The following is a 20,694-nucleotide window of genomic DNA, read 5'->3' as shown; positions in this document are numbered from 1 at the left end:
TGAATCAGGAGTAGAAAGTACAAAATGTGTGGTTTCTGTGTAATCCCACATTTAATTTCATTCAGTTCTAATGTGTCTTGTTTTCAAACTCTGTGTGTGTGTGTTGTCAGGTGGTCCTGGAGTGTGTCCTACAGAAAGGCCTCATATACAACAAGGTCAACCCCATCTTCCACCACTGGAGAATCAATGACAAGAAGTTTGGACTGACCTTCCAAAGCCCAGCTGATGCCCGTGCCTTTGACCGGGGCATACGCCGGGCCATTGAGGACATCAACCAAGGTATGTGTTGTCCCATTGTTAGCGGTGCCTGCATGTGTGAATTTCTGGTGTTTAAAGCAGGTTGGACCAGATAACAAAGTCGGCAGCAACTCAGCAGAACACACCTTAACTTGAAAATCAAGCAACCAGCATTTGCTGTTGTTTCCGTATCAAAAAATCTGAGCAGCCCACAGCTCTTTTTTTTCCACTACCCTCACCCCCTTTAACCCTCTCACACTATCAACAAAACACCAGGTTTGTTTGGAATTCCCTCTAAGAGGCTGTGCTATACTATGTGTTTTGGCAGTCATCCAATACGTCTAAAATAACATGGGTGTATGTGTATGAACGTGGCACGCATTCTGTTGCTGGGTGTCTACAGCCTATGTTCCTGCCTGTCTGTCACTAGCTTGTAATGGCTGACCTAGCATCTGTTCTGAGAGAGATGCATAGCGTTGATTAGCGGTGATGCCCCCCAGCCCCACTGCTACCTGCTCACTCACCCAAGCATGACCCCTGCTGCTATATCTTATCATTACCAGCTGCCAAGATAAACTCCTCCACTTCCTGTAGAGACTGGCAGGGCAACGCTGTGCCCAGGCAGTGGGCGATACAGGACAGAAAGGGAGGGCTGGTTTGAAACAGAGGGGAAGGAGTTGAGACATAGAATAGATGGCAACTTGAGATAGGAGCAGAGCTTTAGTCAGAAGAAATATGACCAGGTTGGGCTTTTATGCCGTACAGACTTGGTAGGTTTGAGGACTTGCCAGGCTAGTCTAAAAACTGATAGGGTTTGGTCTGGCTGCGTATAAAGTGGCATTTTTACGTATTTTTAAGCTAAACTAGGTCTTACACTTGGGTGGAGTTGAGTCTCTGATTTGAGTTGGGTCCTGATAAGCATTATTTTTCAGTAGAGTGCCAGAGGTTGCAAAGTCATCCAATTAGCAGGAGAATCGCCAGCTCAGCAATCTGCCACCCAGGCCCATGTTACACAAGAGGCTGGCTGGCTGGGGAGCTATAATCTCCTTTACTCTCTAGACCTAGGAACCCTGGGGAGCATAGAGGAGGTACAGCAGAACATATCGTAAAGGCTTATCACCGTTGGGCATCAGTCGCTTCTTGCCCGCAGCCTATTATCTGAGATTTGAACTTCCTGGGCACAAGTCCACACATAGTCTAGGTAAAAGGTAATCATGGCCAGCAACTGTAAGGCTGGTTTAGCAAATAGCTTTCCCTGTTGGTTTCAATTGAAGAAAGAGAATAAAGAACAATGAATTACACTACACATAACACTGTATTAATGAGAGGATGATGGTATCGTATGTGAAGTAATTTGTCAGGGCTGATTGGTTGGTGTGAGAGCTAGCTCACTTAGACTGTTTTGCTCTATTTATTTATTAGTTAAATGACAGAAAATTAATCTGCAACCATTTTGATAATCAGTCATTCATTTTTAAGTAAAATGCCAAACATTCACTGCTTGGCCTTCTCAAACTTAAATATTTGTGGTTTTCTTCGTTGTTTTATAATAGCAAACAACCTTAACAACCTTTTTTGGGAGTTTGAACAGTTAGTTGGAAAACAAGAAACTTCAAGATGGGGAGAGAACAATTGACTGATTTATTAATAATGAAAATAATAATTAGTTGCAGCCCTCGTTTGCATAACAGGATGCTCTGTGGGAAAAGTCGAACATCTCAGATGACTAGTCACTGTGATTAAAAACACATTCCCCTCACCTCACCCAGAGGCTGTTCAGTTTCTGTCTTGCTAGTAAATGCTTCAACTCTTTCCTGTGAATGTCAGCTACAGCAGGTGATGGTGAGCTTCGTCTCCCCAGAGCCTGCACTTCTTTATCCCTCTCTCTCTCTCTCTCTCTCTCTCTCTCTCACCCTCCCTCCCTCCCCTTCTCTTTCTCTGTCTCTTTCCCTTGCTGTCCTCTCCTCCTCCTGTTCTTCCCTCTCTCCTGGCATCCTCTGTATTCTGCCAGTGTTGTGTAATGCCTCTCCTCAGCATAGGCAGGCAGGTTCTTCTGTATTCCTGTTGCATCGTTCTGCTGCTGGACTGCTGCGTGAATGTGCGTGGGGGAGCGAAGAGGCAGCGAGAGAGAGAGAGAGAGAGAGAGAGGGAGAGTGAATATGTTTTTGCCTGTGTGTATGTGCGCGCGCGTCTGTGTGTATCAGTCTTGCAGTCCTCTGTTGCCATGGCAATGCCGGGCACATGGCACAGGCAGCTTCGCGGCCCAACACTGCCAGAGTCGTGCTGCAGGAAGCCTCTTTCTCTCAGTAGTGGAGAAATGCGAACACACACATACACACTCTCTCTCACACACACAACAAACACCATTCTCCATGTGATTCAGAGACAGACAGACAGACTGATGGACAGACTGTGTCTAACACAAGCCCAGTGAATTTTTCTGTCCTCTCTGTGGCAGAGACAGCAGTGCCATGTATTGCTGTATTCTCTCCCCGAACGCAGACAGGCTGACTGATGCCTCAGTGCTTCAAATGAGGCCTCAGTGATCCTAATTAAGCGAACCTAAGTTTTTTAAAAAGAACCTCTTGATGCCCCAGGTACAAACAGTTTCCCCTTCATCCCAGTGGAAATGGTTCAATCCCTGTTTTCTTCAACGCTGCCAAGACCCCTAGCCTCAACCATTTTCTCTTCTATTAAAATTCTTTAACAGTGTTTTCTGTTATCATGAATATGTTGGCTGCTGCTACTGCTGCTTGAAATCAAGCTCTGGGTTTGTTTTCATCAGACATAGTGTGTAAAAATGCAACACTAGTCTGAATATCAGTACATGTGTTATGATAATGCACTTGATTTTAATCTTTAATAAGGTAACAGACAGTTGTAACACACATTTTATTGACCTGACCTAACCCAACATGTGTTATAAACATTTTTCTTTGAAAACCTTGAAACCTTGAAAGCACTAGTTTCTACTCTACATCAAACATTAGATCCAAACCTCCTTTGCTGGACTGGATAATCTCATGCTCTACTAGCAAAATAACACATCTTATTTGCAAACACAGAGCATCACATGTTAACAGTTAAAATGAAAAGCAGTACATTGTCAACATTACTTCAGTATTTTTTCATTCAGGACAGTTCTACAATATTGGACAGCAGCCTTATCTATTCAACAATTGGAGGTCTTAATGTGACAAAAATTCCACCTTGCTTTACCAATAGAAATGGGTTTGACAAAACCAGTATTTTGTGTTAAAAAAAATATATATATATATCAGTAACATTAGCCCCTGGCCTCATATTACAACATCCACAGAACCAGTTTAATTCTCTGTGGTAATGAAAAGCTGTAACATGGTCAGCCTGATACCTGAAACATAAGCTCTGACTCCAGCATCAGCAGACGAGGTGTTTTTGGATGCGGAAATGGCACATGGCCTTTTAGCCGAGGTCGGGGTTACATTATTCTGGGCATGCATATTTCATTAACTTCTGTGTGCCCCACTGACACAAAGCAGCTTTCATTTCCCCATTACGCACAGCGAGAGGAAAGCAGAAGTCTTGGTCTATTCTGCCCTGACAAAAGTCAGCGTTGTCTGTCTATTGTCTCAACATGCAAACATGCTTTGTAGAAGAGATGTCATCTATTGATAGTGAAGTAGTTTTGATAAATATAGTATAAATTACTAGTAACTCAGTGAAGGATTAAAATGAAAATATCTTGTTGGTTGTGTGCATTTGTACCAGGAAGTGAAACACTGTAATTTAGAATCTTGTACACAGTTTTCACTGGCTTTCACTGAGTTTTTGCCCCCTAGTGGTCCAAAACCAGGTCTATTTGTCAATCAAATTTAGCTAAGACACTAAAAATAGTGCTATGTGTACGTGCCATTATACAGGTACAAAAACATGATGCTACATGTCTGCAATTGACTGTGTGAGGAGGTTTTAATTGAAATAGACAGTGGTGTTACATAGGCCGTGTGCTGTTAATACTTAACTTATCTAAGCTTTTAGTCACTTATTTAACTGTAACAATGCTGATGTTTGTCTGAGTGTATAAAATGATTAGGCCAAGCATCTAAACTTTTTTCCTCTTTGTTCCTCCCTCTCTTTTCCAGGTTGTCGGTCGTTTGGGGATGGGGATACTCCCGAGGATGGACTATCAGTGAGTGAAATCAAAGCTGAGAGGTTTTAGTATGAAGAAAATTGTGTGTGTGTGTGTGTGCGTGTGCGTGCACATGCATGAGTGCATGTTTATCTTTCTGACTTTTGTGGAATCTAGTTTTCTCTGTTTGACTTAGGTCAAATTTATTGTAGAGTTTTTTGTGAGAAGATGCTCTACAGAGCAGAATTACATTCACAAAAAGCCTAATTGAATAAAAAAAATTGATCAAGTATCTATGTGCTCTGGAGTGAGAATTAAAGTGTTAAAGTACACCTACTGTTGGGTTTTATAAAGTTAGATTTATTACCCAACTCTCCCTCACCAATTAATAGGAGGCAGGTCATAGCTAGAACCTGAGTCATATGTTTGAGGCCTGATATGTCTCAGCCAGGCGCTGACACCTGCCTTTGTTTTCTAACAGTTGTTCTTAGAGATTTACAGGTGTTTAACCAGTGCCAACCAGACCCTGAGGTGAAGCTGGGTGTTGGCCAGCGAATGTGCTAGAGCAAGCTTAGCTGTCTCTATCAATCTAACTTGGTACCTGTCACTCTTGTTACAATAGATGCCAATGTAATAACTATTGCCTCGGGAGCTGGTTGTAGGCAGCTTGGTGAAAATTCTTTGCGATTTCAATGTTATCCAGTCTGAAAGTGTTTTCCTCATGTGTTGGGCCTCCTTTTGTTGACAGTTTGAGAACTGTTACGGTGCATTATGTTAAGAATTGTATATACTTGGCACGCTGGCACTATATTGGCTGTCGACATGTGTGGTTAAGAGTGCAGTGTTCTCTTTAAAAGAGAAAGGCAGTGCATATGTAGCTCAAGTCTACACACCCATGTTCATTTGTTTTAGATATCAGGCTTGTTACAGGAGCGTCAGTCACCTGTTCTACTTCTGATTGCAAAGTAGGTGAAAAGACACATTAGTAGGAGGGAGGGCACTTCTTGTAAATGCACACTTACACTGAGTGACAAGAAAGACAGAGAGCTCTGCACACTGTAATGCAATCCAATACACAAAATAGTCTTTCAAAAGGTGCTGTCTTTGTGAGACTTATAAGTTATCACTGTTGACGCTGTGTCAAAAAGGTGTTGATTCAAACCTGGTCATTTTTCAGACTGGTTTGTGTTGCGCACAAAAGTACAACTTCAGATCATGTCATAGATTTGAGTGCAATCAGCTAAAATAGTAGCCTTTACAGGTATTTATTGGAAGACTATTGCATCGCAGTGCATTTTGTTTGTAGTTTTTGCTGACTCTGGTTATTGAAAATGTCCCAGCAGTTCAACAAGTTGACCCTATGGTCATATTTGTGACACCACACTGCACCTCCACTGACTTAGTTTTGAGCTCTGAGTTCATTGCATTTACCAGTGACTTGTCATCATCACCTTTGACCTGCCCCAGTGTCTGACGCCCCTTATGATGTGGAGTACAAGTGCAGTGAAGGAGGGAGAGCTGCGTTCCTGTTCCTGTGGCGAAGTTCCTCTTTAAGGAATCAGCCTGAACATACAGGAAATCCAATGGCACCACTGTTGCTAGGCAGCAGGGGTGGGGGGTGCACGGTTGTGTGCGGTGGGGGGTACGGGGTAGAAAGGGTTGTTCACAAGGTTCAGTGAGTGAGCCACTGAGGGTGTCACCATGGTGATTTGGCATCCGAATGTTGCGGTCTGAGACCTGGGCTACAGAGAAAGAGAAGTGAACCAGTGGCAAGTGCTGCAGCCAGAGAACTAGCAAATACCACCACTCAACATGGTGTGGCACTAACTGTGTTGCTTTATGCTCCAAAATAAATTCACACTACTTTTCATACACATAACCTGATTGAATATGATCTCTAGAGCATATATAGGCTGGATAAATAAAAACATACACAGACCTTCAGTTTGTATTATTAATGGTTCCATTTAGAGGCAGTAGATCTGTTCTGAGTAGCTGTGATTTTGTTGAGAACAGAGACAGTGTAACATCAGCATGGGAGGTAACCATTAGGCCTTGTTTAGTTCCTTGATTAGTTTCAGACATCTCTAAAGAAAATCTAAAAAATTTGCCAGAATTCATGATAGCCTTGCATTGTTACAAGCATTTCACTTGTGTGTGTAAGCACACTCATCCATGCATGTGTGTGGTGCGTATGTGTCAGTGCACATGCGTTTGAGATGGCCTTCTCCACCCACATCCTGCCCACTGAGGCTCAGCACCCACTTGTATGCCCTTCACAAACTCACCACATTCTTCCTCTCACTCAGAAACACACACAACACAACACACACTATATATGCACATGCAACATATTTAACCCATTAAAAAAAATGTGGTTGCTCAAATCCCTACTCAGCTGTGATGACCCACTGCCAGGAATTATGCTGTACCATCACAGTCCTTCCGCTGGTACAAAGTAAAATGTGTGTGTGTGTGTGTGTGGTGTGTGTGTGTGTGTGTGTGTGTGTGTGTGTGTGTTTTTTTTTTTTTTTTGAATGCCACAGGAAAACATCCGCATCTAATTTAGCACTGACAGGAACTTAACTCTTATCAGTTCAGTACACAGAGGTTTTGTTGGCCAGTTGACTTCCACAGCCTCAGTCATAGAGCAGAAACTATCGCAAAACTTTGTGACTGGTTTGGTGTGGATCAACAGGGCTCCATATAGCACCTTGCCATCAGTAAACAGGGGTGGTTTAAAGGAACAGTTTGGCATTTTGGGAAATGTGCTCATTAACCTTGAAAGTTAGATAAGAGGACTGATACAAGTCTCATCTATGTCTGTTAAATATGAAGCAACACCCTGGATCTGGTTTGCACCTAACCTGCCGTAAATCCACAAATTGTCCTTTTTACAGTTCAGTTTTACAACAGATTAAACTGACAAGATATTATATGTTAATTAGTGACTATTAGAGGTGCTGGTAGGTGGATTTTGTAACCTTTGGACAGAGTCTGGCTAGCTGTTTCCCCGTGTTTGCAGTCTTTATGCTAAGCTAAACCATCCGGCTGATGACTATGACTTCATATTTAGCATATTGGCAGAATAGTGCTATTGATCTCCTCATCTCACTTTTAGCAAAAAAGGAAATACATGAATTTCCCATTATTTCTAGGGATATGTGGGAAACAGGCTGTAACTTGGCTGTACTGTAAGGTAACGAGAGAAGTGGTACTCATGATTTGCCTTATTTGAGCCCAGTGCGCCAAACACGTCTGTTCACAGACATATACCTTTGAACATGCACATCATCTATTCCTCCCCTTTTCTCTCTCTGTCTAATGCAGAGAGCTAGTGCGCTGATTGGGTTTTCAGCGTGTGGGCCGACCCCAGCCTTCCCTGTCCTGAGCCCCTGTGCCTTTGAGGGCGGAAGTGCACGGATCCCTGATGTTGGTTCGGAGCCAGGTTGCCCTGGGCTCCCCTTCCCCTCCTCCCCCACTCCATCCCTCCCATCTCCTGCTCTCCTCTCCTCCCTCACCCAGCCACATCTCTAGGGTCAGATCAGCTCCAGATTGGCCCCCACGCATGCCTTTGAATGGTGGGGCTTAGGCAAGCGCTTTAAAAGGAAGCCCAAGTCTGTTTCCCATTTCGCCCCCCACCTCTCCCCCCCTCACTCCTTTCTCTCTTTCTCTCACATACACACACAGCTGTCATCTGGCTTTTTAAGTTCTGTGCTGCATTTCTCCAGCTGGAGCTGGTTTATGACATTCCCTCAGCAGACTCTTTGGCCTCTTGCTCTCTTTCTCCCTTTCTCTCTCTCTCTCTCACACATACACACACACACACACACACACACACACACACACACACACACACACACACACACACATGCATACAACACAAACTCATTTTTTCCTGTTCTGTTCTTTCTCTTCTCTCCCTCCACTGTCTCCTATTCCTCACATTCCCTTGCAGACGCTGTGGATGTGTGTTACACCACTTGGTATGTTTGGAGGCAAAGAGGGAGCAAAGTCACACACACACACACACACACACACACACACACATCCATACACACACCATGTGTTAGCAGTCTAGAGGTGGGGGGTGAGGGGGGAGCAAGTGGAGGAGAGCGAGGGAAAAAAAGAAGAGAAAGAGAGGGAAAAAAATAAGTCAAAGGAAGCATCTCTTAGCAACCACAGGACAGTAATTACTGTAGCAGCAGCTGGGAGCAAACCAGATTTCCGCTGTGCGTTAAAGCACTGGCGTGGGCTACTTTACACACGGCACTGACTAACCAGAGCCAGCAGCCTCCTCCACATGCAGAGCAGAGAGAGCGATAGAGAGAGGGTGGGAGAAGGAGAAGAGAGGAGGACTAACCCTGCCTTGATGAGGTCGGGGTGAGTGTGGGAAAAGAGGGACAGCTAGCCAGTGTGTTACAAGGCTTGAATGCAGTTGGATCATATGGTTGTACGTGTGAAGATACCTCAGCGTGTGTCCAGTGTGCGACTTGAAGCAAGGAATAACCTTGAAGACCTGCATTTTGCAGGGGTTTTTTTGGGCTCATTTTCAAGACTTTTATCAATAAAGGCAGTATTGATAGAGATGACACAACTCAAGTTTTATTTTTTGAATTTGATCAACCCTAATTCTCCTCATTTTCATGTCATTTGCATATGTGATGTGACGTTTGGTGTGTGAACATGCTGGAAGTTGTGCAGATGGCTGTGTTGAAATAATGCTGGACATAAAATATCATCACAAGGCTCTTGATGTAATAACCGACTATCCTCCCCCATCTCTCATCACCTCTGCACGCATGACTCATGAAATAGCCATCGCTTTTAATTTTGTTGCCATGAGCAAGTATCAGACTGTTTCTGTTGGATCTATAGCTATTTATTTTATGTCTGTGGATGTGTAGAAATATTTTTGTTGTATTGGATGCCATCTGTGGCATTCACAAGATGTTATATATAGACATCTCTCCCTGATTGATGTCAACAGTGAGTTTCCCTCTTGTAATTATGAGATTGTTTGGCGTGAGGTGAAAGGAATGTTCACATTCGCTTTTCTCGTTTCCAACATTTCTCTAATTTTTTTTTCTTTGCATGTTTCAAGAGCCTCCTTTTTTTAGGCCTGTGTTTGTAGATTTTGCATCAGTTAAAATGTTTGTGGGAACACATGCAAGGCTGATGGGAACTCTGAGTTCTCAACAGAAGGGCCTTGAGTCATCACCACACAGCACAGCCATTTGGCCGAGCGTGGGCGCAGGATGCCCCCTGGTGGTTACGAGTGGAACACACACAGCCTACACACCCCGAGTCAAAACTGTTGTGGTCTTGAAAGCTGAACTGCTTGACCAGTAGTGCTTTTGACAGTGTTATGGTATCAAAATTTGTGAATGACAGGTGTTATGTCAGCACATGTATTTTGTTTGATGCGCATTCTTATGTGGGGAAATGTGTTTTTCTTCAAATGCATTCCTACAATTCAACCATCAAACTTACCGGACCTGACTTGAATTTTCTTCTGTGTTTCTCCAGGTGTGTGATGAGCCTCCCTCCATCTGTACCCCAATGAAAGAGCCATTCTCTCCCCTGAACAATGTTGTGTCCACCGAGCCATTCAGGGGCTGCTATGTCCGCGCCCAGCCCTTCGACGAGTTCCCCTCCAGCAACCGCCGCTACCTGCCTCCACAGGTCTGCCTCTCCTCCATGCAACCTATCACATCTTCAAGATTTGAAAAATAGGCTCCTCAAAAAATGATATGTTTGATATAAAACTGTGGTGTTATCAGAGCAACGTTAGGTGAAATAAATTTAAATGAAGAATGAAGTAATCTAAATGTCAATATCTCTTTTTTTCCCCTCTTATTTTGAAGGTCCCCTTTAAGTCGACTCGTCATGTCAGTTTTCACATGGACGAAGAGGAGATTGTTCGCATCAACCCACGCAAAGACGTGCTCATCCGCGGCTACGAGGATTACCGCCATCCTGTCATGTGGAAACAGGAGGCTGACCGCGAGGACCTGGACTTCCCCACCGCCTTCCACAAACTGGACAGTAAGAAGTGCGAGTACCTTTTCCCCGATGGCCCTGGTGGGGACTCCCACTCTGGCCCTGGTATGGGAATTGGAACAGGTATGGGGCTGGGTCTGGGTAAGGACACAGCCATCAAGACTCAGCCTTCGCCCCTGCTTGAAGTCCAAGAAGGGCCGTCGGCGACGAGAGGACGGTGAGCGCTCGCGCTGCATCTACTGTCGGGAGATGTTCAACCACGAAGACAACTGGCGGGGGCAGTGCCAAGACGCCCCCGACCCAATCAAGCAGTGCATCTACAAAGTCAGCTGCATGCTGTGTGCCGAGAGCATGTTGTACCACTGCATGTCCGACTCCGAGGGCGACTTCTCAGACCCCTGCTCGTGTGACACATCTGACGAGCAGTTCTGCCTACGCTGGCTGGCCCTGGTGGCACTTTCCTTCATCGCGCCCTGCATGTGCTGCTACCTGCCCCTGCGTGCCTGCCACCACTGTGGCGAGGCCTGCCGCTGCTGTGGGGGCAAGCACAAGGCCGCGGGGTGACCCGATGCCGGACTCTGGGACACCCTCAAAGCTAGCTAACACAGGAAGTGGATAAAAGCGGAAAATTAAAAGCCGGCATCCTTTTTTCATTCCCTTCTCAGACGGGGTGATGTTGTTGATCCCCAGCTCTGAGGGCTTTTGGAGATTTCAGTTTGTGTTTGTCGCCGACAAGCAGCAGTGGAGGACAAACCATATGCTTTGTGGGGGCTCTGAGCATCAAGCTAAGTTCAGGAGCTTAATCCAAGGTGAAGAGGAGGAGAAAACGTCAAGATTAATAGACTTGGAGATGTTACTAAACACACCAGTACACACACACTCACACAAACACACACACCTCTCTCTCACATTCACACTCATGCATTGACAAAGCCAGGCCACAAATGTCAGAACTCTACTACAAGTAATGTGTAACTTTATGAAGGAAAATTGTCTTTTGTACAGAGAGTGACAACATAATGACAAAAAAAGAAAACAAAACTATTCTGCGTTCAGAAAAATACTTGCTGTTTGAGTATGCTAAAAGGGATATGTTCTTGCTTTTTTGTGAATTTGCAGTTGGGTAACAGTGGCCTTTCCTTCATGGCTTAAGCATTTGCTGAAAATGTAATTACTAGACAGAGAGAAGTGCACTATAAATGCCCCCCCAACCGAGTTAAGGTAACCCTCTCAAATTCTCGTGGTACATTAACCACCATATTTAGTGTAATTTTAACATTTGAGACATGTTGCTGTGGTGGATGTATGGCCAATTGATTTCTTTGTTTTCCTTTCCATCAAATGTTGAAAAAAATCAAAAAGGTGACAGCTTGTTTCTGAAGGTACAGCTTGGCTTTTGACATTCATTGAGAAGATGTTAAAATGATTACCTTGGCTTCCCAAGGTGATTTAGACCATTTGATTGCATTCCAAAATAAAGGGATCGATTCCATGATTAGAAGGGAAAAAATGGTATTGACTTTACCATGCTGAGTTCCCCCAAAAATAGTTTTTCCACATCACATAAAATAGCATTAGAACCTCTTGAACCATTTAAATTGAAACGGATACATGACAATTTCATTTACTCCAGTGAATCTCACTTTTAGTCCAGCTATTTACTGCTGTAGTGAAATTGTTGTTTTGTTTCTTCATTGTTATTTTCCTGCTCATTTTAATTATTTTTGAAACAAAGGCTGAAATGTTGCTCAACCAGCAAGTTTTGTTTTGGTGAGTACAGGGGTTATTGTACTCCTTGGTTAAATGATGAGGCACTTAAATTAGGCTATTCTTTGATTGAGAAACCCTCGGATTTTGGAAGTAGTCTGTACATAAATTTTTACTTATTTAACATCCAATTTGGCATGGGGGGAACCCCTCCTGAAAGCACTGCTCTCCAAGCTTTGGTTGCAGCACCTTCTTCAAATTTCCATGTTTGTCCCATGAGTCAGTTTTTCTGTTTTGTTTTCTTTTACACCTTCCCCATATTTTGTGTAAATGTAGTATGTTGTTCTTTAGAAGTTAGTCCACTCCTTCTGTGTGTCTTCATTTAACAGGCCCTGAATGAATGAATGAATGCATTGTTTCAGGAATGCTGAGTATCTTAGCGATGTTTTAAAAAAAAGCAAAAAAAAAACAAAAAACAAAACAAACAAAAAAAACCCCACAAAAACACACAGATGTTATGTATGTGTGTGTGTGTGTGTGTGTGTGTGTGTGTGTGTGTGTGTGTGTGTGTGTGTGTGTGCGCATAGGTCCTTATAGGCACTGGTGATCTGATGTCATGTAACGTCACCACTGACTATGTGATTAAGGCTTTGACTCTTAACAGTACTGACCAGCATCCTGTTTCCCAAAACATCCTGGTCTTTGACTGTTGGCTCAAAGGAATCATTTGTAATTTTGAGAAATTCACTTATATGCTTTCTTGCTGAGAGTTAGATGAGAAAATCAATACCACTGTCATACCTGTGTGTCTGCTTTATATGAAACTGAAGCTAGCAGCCAGTTAGCTTAGCTTAGCATAAAACTTGAAGTAGGGAAACCAATAGCCTAGCTCTGTCCAAAGGTAACAAAATCTCCTGGGACTTCTAAAGCTCACAAAATAACACTGTTATGTCTTGTATTGTGTTTAATTCATACAAAACTCAAAGTGCATAAATTATAGATAATGATATACCCCTATAAAACTGCAACTTCCCATTTTTACACTTGGTTTATGCAAACAAACATGATATAACATAATATAATATAATATAATGATATGTTAATTTGTGAGCTTCAAAGGTGTAGGTTGATTTGTTAGCTCTGGGCAGAGCCAGGCTAGCTGTCCCCCCCCCCCCCCCATTTCCAGTCTTTATGCTAAGCTAAGCTAACCAGCTGCTGACTGTAGCCTCATTTCCTATTGTTTGATCTTCGTACGTAATTCTCGACAAGACAGCAGATAGACCTAAATCTATTCAGGATCCTTTGGCAAACAGGGGCGAGGCAGACTGTAAACCAGAGTCGAGCTGTGTTTGAAACTGATTTCCCACCCAAAAGAAAAGACAAACTATAAATTGAACATGTCTGGCTCACAAAACATTCTGAAATTATTCCAAACAACACTTAGATTAGAACAAATTCCCTTACAGGAATAACGGTTCAGTTTGGACGTCTGGCTGCAATAACTTAATTATTATCCCTAACTAAGACATCGGCACGTTTGAAATTAGTGCTAATTGTGATACACCTCAGTATTTAACAGCAGATTTGGTACAACGTCCATGTGCTGTTGCTAACAGATATGCATCTCTTCTCACCTCCTGTCACTCCTAGTTTAAAAATAATGAAGTGGCAGGGGAAACATTTATTTTCCTAATTCCACTCCCAACCAACGCTCCCTTTACTTTCTATGCAAACTTTCTAACGTGGGAAACACATTGACCTCTCTGCAGACTGAGTCAGTGACGGGACAGGACACTTTAATGCTATATAGGTAGACAACCAATCCCTGGTACCAAACTCCAAACACCTGTAAATACTTAACACTATATTTAAGTACTGATAATAATCCCAGCTTTTTTGTTTTGTTATGTTTTTGAAATTTTAAAGATAGAGCTGTATTTATCGTTGCTGTCAGCATATACTGTAGCTTCAATTGACAGCATTATGTACATAGGTCACCTTTTAGTATTATTTCACATTGAAAAGTAGAGGGCGTTGTGATGGAAATGACTATTGAGCTTCTAATAGAGTTTCTCTCTAGTTTTGTACGGTAGAAGGAAGGATAGTGCTAACACGGTACAGTAGTGGCAGTCCACTTGTTTCAAAAGTTTGATATATAAATATATATATTTGCATACATACATATAAAGCTGCTAGATACAATCACTAATTTTATTGTGTTGACAGAGAAAATCAGCTATGAACGACTGTTAAACCCTAATTCTCCAACAGCATATAACCATGACGGCGAATTTTTAAATGTTTGATTGCTCTGTGTGATGAAGTGGACACTTGTGCATGTGTGTGGGTGCGCGAGTGTTACTATATATATATATGTGCGTTCTAGTGTGCCCACGAGTGTGCATATTGTGTGTGCGTGTGCGTGTGTGCGGGGTTGGTGTGTAACCAAATGTTTGGTTGGTTGTCATATTCTCCCATTGTAATTGGATTGCCCTGCATTATTGCAAGCTGAACCAAGGTTTGATGAACCTGATTAAAACTTGCTGGCTGAGAAGCAAAATGTAGGACGTGCATTTATACAAAGTGTAGAGAATGCTGAAATAACACTTCTCATTCTGCATTAACCAGCACAGTGCAACTTCCTGTCATGTACTGTATTATATATGCAACATTTGTCTGTCCGCTTTAATATATATATTTTTTTTGACCTGCATTATATAAGACTTCAGTTTTAACCACTTTGCTGCTAGTCTTTTATCCTCTTTCAATCTTGGAAATTGTGCATATCTTTGGGAATGCATACAAGTGTACATTCTTGACATTGTGTAGATTAAAAAAGAAAAAAGCTATATAAACCTGTTTCTCTTCAGTGTATCGTTTTAAAAAGGTTACTTTTCACAGCAGTTGAGTGGTTATGTTTCAATTCTCCGATGCTTTGGTGCACTGATGATACTATATGTAAGCTTTTTTTTTCATCTTACAGCGCTTGATGTAACATTTATGTGATTAGTTCTAAATAGTGGAAGACATTTGTGTTTTGAAACTTGCAGTATAAATGGTACTACTCTTAACTATTCTGTAAACACTGCCTGTTTTCTTTCTTTTTCTTTTTTTCCACTCTCTCTTTGTGCATATTTCTTTCCTGTGCATCTTTTTTTTTCTTAGTGCCATTGGCTTTCACATCCTGACAACCTCAAAAAAGTGCCTCACGTCCATCCTAGTTTCCATCTTACAATTTAACATCTCTCGTTCTGGTTCTATTGGTTTCTACACGTCTAGGTATTTCTTATCATGGTTCGAGAATACCAAGTATATGATGTAAAATTTATAGTCCCAATAACTCATGTCATAGTTGTATTTTCTTCATACAGATGTAGCTCGTTACTTTTCATAAATATATAATGTAAATATGCATACATATGTTTGTAACTGTTTTTATGTTACATCATACACTTGTAATTTGACATATCAAATAACATTATCATAATAAAATGGTGAGTTTTAATCTTTTGTTGTGTAGACTTCATTGTGTTTCTCTAAATCCAGTTTACATCTGCTTGTACAGTGGAGATCGGAAATTCCAGCGCAAACAAACGCAGCAGTCGTCACGACAGATCAGACACAATATTGTTTATCTGTGAGAGACAGAAAGAGACAGAGGACCAGCCAAACGCATAATGCTGATTAGGAGAAGACTAAAGTACCATGTATGTTACCTCCTCTTTTGTAAATACTTGAAGTTCAACTATCAGGACTCTAATGTTCCCTCTGCATTTATGTCAAAGACAGACTATATACATGAATCCAGACGACTAATTCTAATCAGAATGAGTAAAAGTGTTAAGACTGGTTGTTAAGATGCCTGCTTGGTAGATCTGAGGACGCAGGTTCAATTCTTACGAGACAATGGATTTTGAAGTTGAAAGACCAAAGGCTTGACGAGACAGTAGAGCATCAGATCAATTAGCTTAAGCTATTAAGACACTTTCTTGGTAGATCTGAGGATGCTGGTTTAATTCATATGAGAGGCAATGAATTTCAAAGTGAAAGACTAAATACAAACGCCTAAAGACTCAGTGAAACAAGTATAAAGCTTCAGGTCAAATAGGGCAGGCTGTTACGGTGCTTGCTTGGGAACTAAGAGATCTCAGGTTTGAATCTAACCAGGTGCAGTTTTGAGGTCCATCACCCAAAATGAAGCTTGAAGAATAATCCAAGAGATGTTTCTAACTACTCTACTATACTACACTCTATTCATCTACTCTCTGGTTCTATGTATTATTTCTTCTCTTAAGCTTAAGCTTAGCTTGGTAGAAATCAATACACAATCTCTATGCAACCAAATGATTACATAATATTTTCACACAAATAATCAAAAGTCAGAATGTTAAACACAAGAGATACAGTTCTGACTCAAAATGAATTATGCCACACATTAATCTGCTTTAACATGATTATTATTAGGACAGATATCATAAATATGTTTGAATGTGATCTATCATTCCAGCCTTTCATGGGCAGGACAGATACAAATAGTTATATATATAATATATAATATATATAATATATATATATATTTTTCACAACGCAGTTATACAATAGTATTGTTATTATTGACACACAAACATTACCTATATCCATTTTCACAGACTTTATATCATCCTACAAACCTATTTATTTATTTATACATACTTACATAGTGGAGCGGAACAAACGTTGCGGAACCTCGAAAGTCGCCCGTTTCACTCCGGCTGTTATACGTCACAGGAGCGGCATGGAGGCATGATGTCGCTACCGAAATGAATGGGTGCTAAGAATTCCTGGGAGTTGCTGGTGTTGAGTTGATTTTAAAAGCAGCATCGCAATGTTTTAAACAGGTTAACACGCACCAAAGCCTCACGGACTCGGAGTCAATGGAGTGCGACATTTTGGACTCGCTAGAACAGCTGGGGTAAGCTAATTCACCGTTAGTATGTTACGTTAGCTGTTTAGCTTTGCATTTAACGTTAGCGTCTACGTTCGCCGTTATGTTTTCAGCGTCAGTGTTGGTAAAATACAGAGCGGCTGCAGTAGCTAGTTTTGAGAGAAGTCATGCGGAGCTAGTGACGGAAGTACCGCTGTACAAATATCTGGCTGTGCTTGGTGCTCGTATGTTTCTCTCAGCTATGACGGCCCTCTGCTGGAGGAGAAGGCGCTGCTCGGAGCCGCAGAGGCAGGCCTGTCCTCGCAGGAGTATGTGGACCTGTGCAGGTGGCTGGCGTCCAGGTTAAAGCCGCTGTGTGGCTTGGAGGAGAGTATCACATCCGGTCTAGGTGAGCCACATCTATCCACACCCCCCTCCACGCAGAACAAGCGTGAATGTTCCTGTCACTCGTGTCTTGATTTCTCTAACATTAAACCTGTGTCTCGGTCTTCACCCTCCCCCTCCCTCTTTCTCTGGTCCAGACGACACTGACAGCCTCCAGGTTGAGTTGAGCGGTTTGTTGAAGGAGTTGCACTGTCCTTATGAAGAAGTCGTCTCAGGAATTCTCAAGGGAGCTGTGCGAAAACACAAAAGATCATCTCAAGTTTCTCTGTAAGTTTATCACTTTTGCTCCTTCCTTCCTTCCAGTCGCTGTGTTACAGGCTCTCTGTGTGGTCTGACAGATAATTAAAGGTTATGATCACATGTCTTTTCCAAGTGTTTCTCAGCTCTGAGCTCCAGGCCGCTCAGATTGTGAGAAGCAAACAAGCCTCTGATAAACAGCAAGATGAGAGTCCGGAAAATCAGGAGCTTCTCGCAATCTGTGAAACACTGAAGCTACCAGAGCCCAGAGGATCAGACGCAGCAGGGGTCCTCTCCCAAATTCAAAACAAGGTGGGACTGTTAAGTACATCTGTATCAGCACCACAAAATGTCACCGTAAGCTTTGTTTTAGCCTTCAAGTAAAAGATAAAAACATGTTTCACTGTATGTTTACAACATAAGACCAGTTGTTGTGCATGCTGTGAACACACTGCTTTGGGGCAAAAATATTTAAAACCATGACTTAAATCCTCCTCCCCCAAAATACCCTCCTGACTTATTACATGTTTATGTTCCTGAGGGTCTCCTCTGCAGGTATCTCTACCATTTGAATCAAGCAGATTTGTTTTTGGGGCAGAAACGGGTACACCACTTTAATTTAATTCAGTGACAAAAATGAGAATGCTACCTTAATATCATGCATTTTAATTACAGAATTGAATGCAAAATAAATGGCATTCCCATTAATTATTATTTTTTGCCTTCCTTAGGAACAAAGGTTTTGTCACAAGCAGACATATGTACATCTTCTCCTCCTTTGAATGGTATTAATACATTAATCCATGTGTGTTTTTCTAGGTTGATAAAGTACTTAAAGATCTTCCAAATGCCTCGGTTGGAAGTCCAGTGTTGAAGAAATCTCTCAGCAGTGATCAGTGGGTAAGTAGTTAAGCATCTGAAACAAGCCAAGTTACATTAACTCTTCTATCTGTATGTCAGCGGCTGGTTGTATTTTGTATTCTGTAATCGTGTAGTTTTACTTAACATCACTTTCTTTGTCTGTGTAGGAGAAGTTGCATAATATTAACACAGTCCTGTCTTCGGAATACGAGTGTCGGCGCAGGATGCTGATCAAACGGCTGGACGTCACAGTTCAGTCATTCGGGTGGTCAGACAGAGCCAAGGCATGTTCCCGTGATAATCACACATCAAACCAGTGACCACCTCTCTCCCTACACTGAAGAGCATGAGTTTAACTGCAAAACTGAATGTCACTGATACACCTCAGAGAAAGCAGTATTTAGATCGTTGAGATGTAAGATGCATTTCATTTTCAGTAGCACATGATTTTATCATACTGTATGTCTGTGGTTTGTTAGGTAAAGGTGGACAGCATGGCAAGGGCCTACCAGCCTAAGAGACACTCTCTGACGCCACAGTCCACCGTGGACATGGCCAAGCTGCTGGCAGCCAGAGAAGACATCTGCAACGTGGTGAAGACCAGCAGCGGCTCCAGCAGAGAGAAAACCGCCTGTGCTGTCAACAAGGTACAGGAGGACTTTTCTTCTTCCCCAGCAAACGCCCTCAATCTGGTGTTTTCCTCTGACAACAGCCGTTCCTCCTCTCTCTGTCATCCACAGGTCCTGATGGGGAGAGTGCCTGACAGAGGAGGACGTCCCTCTGAGATAGAGGCCCCGCCTCCTGAGATGCCACCCTGGCAGAAAAGACAAGACGGCGGAGGTGGCGGTGGTGGCTGGGGAGGACGTGGTGGAAGAGGAGGAGGAGGAGGAGGAGGAGCAAACTGGGGACATGGAGGAGGAGGTCGTGGTGGTGGTGGTGGTGGTGGTTGGAGGGGAGGCGGATGGAACCAAGGAGGACATAGTGGACATGGAAGTTATGGAGGACATGGTGGATACGGAGGACACGGAGGGAAGAGAGGACGGTACCAGTATTAATCTATTTTGATTTTCTCTTGTGTTTCTATTCACATGGACTCAGTTTTCTGTTTTCCATTGAAGATCGCATTTTTTCAAAGGATGACAGACTTGGCAGCATTCAGTGACAAATCTCAATTTGTCCTGGGTGATATAGAATGCCCCTATTTTTACTTTTATCAGTGTTTCATTTTGCCTTTTTAATATTCTCATCACTGTTTTTTTGTCAGTGAATACCATACAGTTTTGTTTCATAGGAAGCTGATAGGAACAAATGATTTAACATGTGCATTGGGCTGTGTTGTTTATATGACAGAGTAAAGTATAGGTGTTCCTTTAGTACTGACAGAACAAAGGGAAAACAGGATACTAAAAAGATTAGTAAATAGTATGTAGTATGGAATTCGGACACAGTTTGTGTTTCTGATAAGGTGCAGGTAAAATATGGAAATGATTGGAGCACTGAAAATACACTTCATACGCTTTCTTAACATAAAATACGAGATCTTTACCCTTAAACATTTTACTTTTTAAAGGCTGCTTTTTCAATTTAAGTGTTGATGTAGGGACAGAGTTAAGAGATGTTGAAGACAGTGTCTCCAAAAAGTTGACAACAGATCTCGCCTGGTTTGTGCAACCTGCTGCTGCCTATTGAGGGAACAAACTGATGCCAGTGTAAGAAGATAGGACTAAAACACAGGGAGGTTTAACTTCTGAATCAAACCATATTTCACCTGTGTGACCCTCGAGCGTGCTCTTCCTCCCTGTTGAGGATTAAAAAAAAAAAAACTCACTTTTTAAATCCATATTTTACTTGATATTTTAGACTTTAAAATGATCAGATCTCACCTCCTTTCCTCAAAGATTCTGTACCAGCTATATGTACATGTATGATGATTGTGATCCTTTTTAACCTTTGAATTTATTTAATAAAAACCAATAATATAAACTCCCTCTTATCTTGATGAAATTATCAACTACAGAAATAGTGTAACTAATGACACCAGCTCACTTCCACCACAAGGTGGCACAACGGACTGTTGCAGGAGGCAACACTTATTTCCAAATATTTATTCTTGGCTGAAAAGATTTTCTACAAGTGTTTATTCTTCCAATGGCATATGATTTTTTTTCAATAGATACAGTTTATACATAGTTTGTACAATAACCAGTATTCATTAAAGCAGAATTTTACA

At 42.1% G+C, this 20,694-nt stretch overlaps 2 protein-coding genes across 2 annotated transcripts in view; both read left to right on the top strand.

The window, feature by feature from the left end:
* Positions 1-15,568, top strand: part of spred1 (sprouty related EVH1 domain containing 1) — a 33,124-nt gene extending 17,556 nt beyond the window's left edge. Inside the window, 5 exon segments of the mRNA XM_018663447.2 lie at positions 111-279; positions 4,362-4,408; positions 9,878-10,033; positions 10,216-10,530; positions 10,532-15,568. Coding sequence (XP_018518963.1) covers positions 111-279; positions 4,362-4,408; positions 9,878-10,033; positions 10,216-10,530; positions 10,532-10,915 — 1,071 coding nt within the window. The 3' untranslated portion in view covers positions 10,916-15,568.
* A 1,234-nt stretch (positions 15,569-16,802) lies between these two features.
* fam98b (family with sequence similarity 98 member B) lies at positions 16,803-20,447 on the top strand. The gene is given in 9 exon segments (XM_018663627.2): positions 16,803-17,009; positions 17,222-17,370; positions 17,504-17,607; positions 17,609-17,633; positions 17,740-17,915; positions 18,423-18,503; positions 18,632-18,748; positions 18,944-19,111; positions 19,205-20,447. Coding segments are annotated over 9 exon segments (1,173 nt in total). The 5' UTR covers positions 16,803-16,971; the 3' UTR covers positions 19,520-20,447.
* The last annotated feature ends 247 nt before the right edge of the window (positions 20,448-20,694 follow it).

This window comes from Lates calcarifer, linkage group LG19 (genome assembly GCF_001640805.2).
Source record: "Lates calcarifer isolate ASB-BC8 linkage group LG19, TLL_Latcal_v3, whole genome shotgun sequence".
Classification (NCBI taxonomy): domain Eukaryota; kingdom Metazoa; phylum Chordata; class Actinopteri; family Centropomidae; genus Lates; species Lates calcarifer.
This window is presented reverse-complemented; position numbering and strand designations above follow the sequence as displayed.